The sequence below is a fragment of the Dicentrarchus labrax genome, unplaced genomic scaffold (assembly GCF_905237075.1).
Source record: "Dicentrarchus labrax unplaced genomic scaffold, dlabrax2021, whole genome shotgun sequence".
NCBI lineage: Eukaryota > Metazoa > Chordata > Actinopteri > Moronidae > Dicentrarchus > Dicentrarchus labrax.
Genome location: NW_026136715.1, coordinates 911,940 through 916,939, shown reverse-complemented (window position 1 = coordinate 916,939; position 5,000 = coordinate 911,940). Strand labels below are relative to the sequence as shown.

At 43.9% G+C, this 5,000-nt stretch overlaps 2 protein-coding genes across 4 annotated transcripts in view; one reads left to right on the top strand and one right to left on the bottom strand.

The window, feature by feature from the left end:
• The window catches only part of uxt (ubiquitously-expressed, prefoldin-like chaperone), a 6,419-nt gene extending 4,243 nt beyond the window's left edge, over nt 1-2,176 (bottom strand). Inside the window, exons 1-3 of the mRNA XM_051426788.1 lie at nt 1,858-2,176; nt 1,622-1,703; nt 702-769 (exon numbers count right to left, since the gene is read on the bottom strand). Of these exons, the coding sequence (XP_051282748.1) occupies nt 702-769; nt 1,622-1,703; nt 1,858-1,961 (254 nt within the window). The 5' untranslated portion in view covers nt 1,962-2,176. The remainder of the gene's footprint in view (nt 1-701; nt 770-1,621; nt 1,704-1,857) is intronic.
• Nucleotides 2,177-3,763: 1,587 nt separating this feature from the next.
• The window catches only part of cdk20 (cyclin-dependent kinase 20), a 6,337-nt gene continuing 5,100 nt past the window's right edge, over nt 3,764-5,000 (top strand). For 2 of the 3 annotated variants that reach the window (XM_051425626.1, XM_051425624.1), the window contains exon 1: nt 3,765-4,246. In XM_051425626.1, the coding sequence (XP_051281586.1) occupies nt 4,172-4,246 (75 nt within the window). In that variant the 5' untranslated portion in view covers nt 3,765-4,171. Of the gene's footprint in view, nt 4,247-5,000 lie in introns of all 3 variants that reach the window. The other variant, XM_051425625.1, reaches the window with a different exon arrangement.

The following is a 5,000-nucleotide window of genomic DNA, read 5'->3' as shown; positions in this document are numbered from 1 at the left end:
GGGAGCGGGGAGAGGGGGGAGAGGAGGAGGGGGAGGAGGAGGGGAGGAGGGAGGGAGGAGAGAGGGGGCAGGAGGAGAGGGGGGAGGAGAGGAGAGGAGAGGGAGGAGGGAGGAGGAGGAGGAGGAGGGGGAGGAGGGAGGAGGGGGAGGGGAGGGGAGAGGAGGAGGAGGGGGGAGAGGAGGAGAGGAGGAGGAGGGGAGGAGGGGGGAGGAGAGGAGGAGGAGAGAGGAGGAGGAGGAGGAGGAGGAGGAGAGAGAGGAGGAGGAGGAGGGGAGGAGGAGGGGAGGAGGAGGAGGAGAGAGGGGAGAGGAGGAGGAGGAGGAGGGAGAGGAGGAGGAGGGGGAGAGGAGGAGGGGAGAGGAGGAGGGGGAGGAGCGGGGAGAGGGGAGGTTAGAGAGGAAAGAGGAAGAGGGGAGAGGAGAGAGGAGGTGAGAGGAGACAGGAGAGGGGAGGAGGGGAGAGGGGAGAAAGGAGAGAGGAGGAGGGGGGAGGAGAGAGGAGAGGAAATTAGTAAAATATCCAAAAAAGTTCATAAAACTGAAAAAACTAAAACTGATTGATGAACGTTACAGGATCTATCAGTTATTGATCAGTGAACTGATTGATGAACGTTACAGGATCTATCAGTTATTGATCAGTGAACTGATTGATGAACGTTACAGGATCTATCAGTTATTGATCAGCATTATCAGCTGCTTACACTTCAGCCTGGACGTAGAAGTTACAGCCCAGATCCACATCTGTCTTCATCTGTCCACAGCCCGACTCCTCACACACACACACACACACACACACACACACACACACAGCAGTCCGTCACATTATCAACCTGTGAGTGTGAGTGTGTGTGTGTGTGTGTGTGTGTGTGTGTGTGTGTGTGTTTGTGTGTGTTGTGTGTGTGTGTGTGTGTGTGTGTGTGTGTGTGTGTGTGTGTGTGAGTGTGAGTGTGTGTGTGTGTGTGTGTGTGTGTGAGTGTGTGTGTGTGTGTGTGTGTGTGTGTGTGTGTGTGTGTGTGTGTGTGTGTGTGTGTGTGTGTGTGTGTGTGTGTGTGTGTGTGTGAGTGTGTGTGTGTGTGTGTGTGTGAGTGTGTGTGTGTGTGTGTGTGTGTGTGTGTGTGTGTGTGTGAGTGTGTGTGTGTGTGTGTGTGTGTGTGTGTGTGTGTGTGAGTGTGAGTGTGTGTGTGTGTGTGTGTGTGTGTGTGTGTGTGTGTGTGTGTGTGTGTGTGTGTGTGTGTGTGTGTGTGTGTGTGTGTGTGTGTGTGAGTGTGAGTGTGTGTGTGTGTATCAGTGTGTGTGTCTGTGTATCAGTGTGTGTGTCTGTGTATCAGTGTGTGTGTGTGTCTCTGTGTGTGTGTGTGTCTCTGTGTGTGTCTCTGTGTGTTACAGTGTGTGTGTGTCTGTGTGTGATTGTGTGTGTGTGTGTGTCTCTGTGTGTCTCTGTGTGTATCAGTGTGTGTCTCTGTGTGTTACTGTGTGTGTGTGTATCAGTGTGTGTGTGTGTTAGTGTGTGTCTCTGTCTCTCTGTGTGTGTGTGTATCAGTGTGTGTCTCAGTGTGTGTGTTAGTGTGTGTTACTGTGTGTGTCTCTGTGTCTCTGTGTGTCTCTCTGTGTGTGTGTCTACCTGCAGACTCTGTAAGGTGTTCTTCAGCTGCAGGTACTGAGAGATCTTCTCATAAACAGAGTCTCTGTGCTCCAACACCTTCCTGATAAACACACAGTCAATATGGATATTGATTATTGATCAGTACACACTGTATCTTTATGGATTATTGATCAGTACACACTGTATCTTTATGGATCATTGATCAGGCTGCAGTGTGCCGGGCTCTACAGTGTATCAATAGAATAAAGTCTTACTGTAAATCTCTCCTCAGAACTTCGTTGATGAAGTTTTCGTACTGAACAACCTTCTCGTCCACGTTAGCATTAGCATTGCTATTAGCATCAGCGGGCGGAGACATCTTCTCGGTTTCCTCTTTATATCCGGTTAAACTCGCGCGGGAACCGCCGGTTGTCACGCTGACGTTAACGTTACCGGTTCTGTCGATACCGAGCCGCACACCGTCCGTCGGTTCGCATGCTAACGCCGTTTTATAGCTATACTATCAATGCTAACTCCTCACGTAAACACGGAACTGCACCGGATGTGGATCCACTCCGGACAAATACTTCCTGGTTTCACAATAAAAGCATGAAGCGTTAGAGAATCAGAGGAAATAGAAAAACAAGAACAAACGAAAGGATGTTGGAAGAACTACTTTCACATGTTTTATGTAAATAAAAGTAACAATAACACACAAAAATACTCTGTTACAAGTAAAAGTACAAAGGTAAGATAAAGTTTCTCATTATGATGACCACAATAAAAAGAATCTATTATCTATTTAATCTTATGATTCAGTTGTATTTCTCTGCATTGGGGCTTTGTTTTCAACTAAATGTTCTTTATGTCACATTAAATTCACTGTTATAAACCTGTTGCATTGATGTACAGTAGGGCAGTCTTTGTAAGTCTCTTTCTGTAGCTATAATAAAACACAGTCAGTTATTTACAATACAATAAGAGTCAGTTATTTACAATACAATAACAGTCAGTTATTTACAATACAATACAATAACAGTCAGTTATTTACAATATAATAACAGTCAGTTATTTACAATACAATACAATAACAGTCAGTTATTTACAATACAATACAATAACAGTCAGTTATTTACAATACAATAAAATTATTACAATACAATAACAGTCAGTTATTTACAATATAATAACAGTCAGTTATTTACAATATAATAACAGTCAGTTATTTACAATACAATAACAGTCAGTTATTTACAATACAATATAATAACAGTCAGTTATTTACAATATAATAACAGTCAGTTATTTACAATACAATAACAGTCAGTTATTTACAATACAATAACAGTCAGTTATTTACAATACAATAACAGTCAGTTATTTACAATACAATATAATAACAGTCAGTTATTTACAATATAATAACAGTCAGTTATTTACAATACAATATAATAACAGTCAGTTATTTACAATACAATACAATAACAGTCAGTTATTTACAATATAATAACAGTCAGTTATTTACAATATAATAACAGTCAGTTATTTACAATACAATAACAGTCAGTTATTTACATTACAATAACAGTCAGTTATTTACAATATAATAATAAAATAACAGTCAGTTATTTACATTACAATAACAGTCAGTTATTTACAATATAATAACAGTCAGTTATTTACAATACAATAACAGTCAGTTATTTACAATATAATAACAGTCAGTTATTTACAATATAATAACAGTCAGTTATTTACAATACAATAACAGTCAGTTATTTACAATATAATAACAGTCAGTTATTTACAATACAATAACAGTCAGTTATTTACAATATAATAACAGTCAGTTATTTACAATACAATAACAGTCAGTTATTTACAATACAATAACAGTCAGTTATTTACAATATAATAACAGTCAGTTATTTACAATATAATAACAGTCAGTTATTTACAATATAATAACAGTCAGTTATTTACAATATAATAACAGTCAGTTATTTACAATACAATAACAGTCAGTTATTTACAATACAATAACAGTCAGTTATTTACAATACAATAACAGTCAGTTATATATGTTATATTTCCTCAGTGATTCACGGTCCGGGGCAGCAGGTGGCGGTAATGCTCCAGTGGGCTGGACACCAACCGCCGTAACACACGAAGAAGAACACTACTCTGGTGACGTCATTATAAACAAACATGGCGGACCGCTGGTGGCTAACGTAGCTAGCACGTTTAACACAAAACTTTATTTTAATCCGTCCTGCGCGGGAAGGATTATATAATTATAATATTCAATAAATACGCAGCTATTCGTTCGTCTCTTCGCTTTGTGTTGGGCACAGTTAACAGTTTATAGACGCACTTATTGATTATTAATGTGACGTTTCTTCGGAGCTAGCTTCGCTTGTAGGTTACCATGGCAACATTAGCCAACAGTTAGCTAGCCGTTAGGTCAGGTGACTGCTGGTCACCTGGGATTGATCCGTTTCTACTCTTCATCACCTGATCCGTTTCTACTCTTCATCACCTGATCCGTTTCTACTCTTCATCACCAGTACCCGGTGTGCCTGTGAGGACATGGAGCAGTACAGCATTCTGGGTCGGATCGGAGAAGGAGCTCATGGCATCGTCTTCAAGGCCAAACACATCGAGGTATCGGTTCTGACAGTGACTCAGCTTTCTGTAAGGTTGGTTCTGACAGTGACTCAGCTCTCTGTGAGGTTGGTTCTGACAGTGACTCAGCTCTCTGTGAGGTTGGTTCTGACAGTGACTCAGCTCTCTGTAAGGTTGGTTCTGACAGTGACTCAGCTTTCTGTGAGGTTGGTTCTGACAGTGACTCAGCTCTCTGTGAGGTTGGTTCTGACAGTGACTCAGCTCTCTTGCTAAGGTTGGAACCGTGAACCGGTCGACTCAGCTCTCTGCTCCCACCGTGGAACCGGTCCCCCTCTCTCTGCTCCCACCGTGGAACCGTGGAACCGGTCCACCCTCTCTCTGCTCCCACCGTGGAACCGTGGAACCGGTCCGCCCTCTCTCTGCTCCCACCGTGGAACCGGTCCGCCCTCTCTCTGCTCCCACTGTGGAACCGTGGAACCGGACCGCCCTCTCTGCTCCCACCGTGGAACCGGCCGCCCTCTCTCTGCTCCCACCGTGGAACCGTGGAACCGGTCCGCCCTCTCTCTGCTCCCACTGTGGAACCGTGGAACCGGTCCACCCTCTCTCTGCTCCCACCGTGGAACCGTGGAACCGGTCCGCCCTCTCTCTGCTCCCACCGTGGAACCGGTCCGCCCTCTTTCTGCTCCCACCGTGGAACCGTGGAACCGGTCCGCCCTCTCTCTGCTCCCAATGTGGAACCGTGGAACCGGTCCACCCTCTCTCTGCTCCCACTGTGGAACCGTGGAACCGGTCC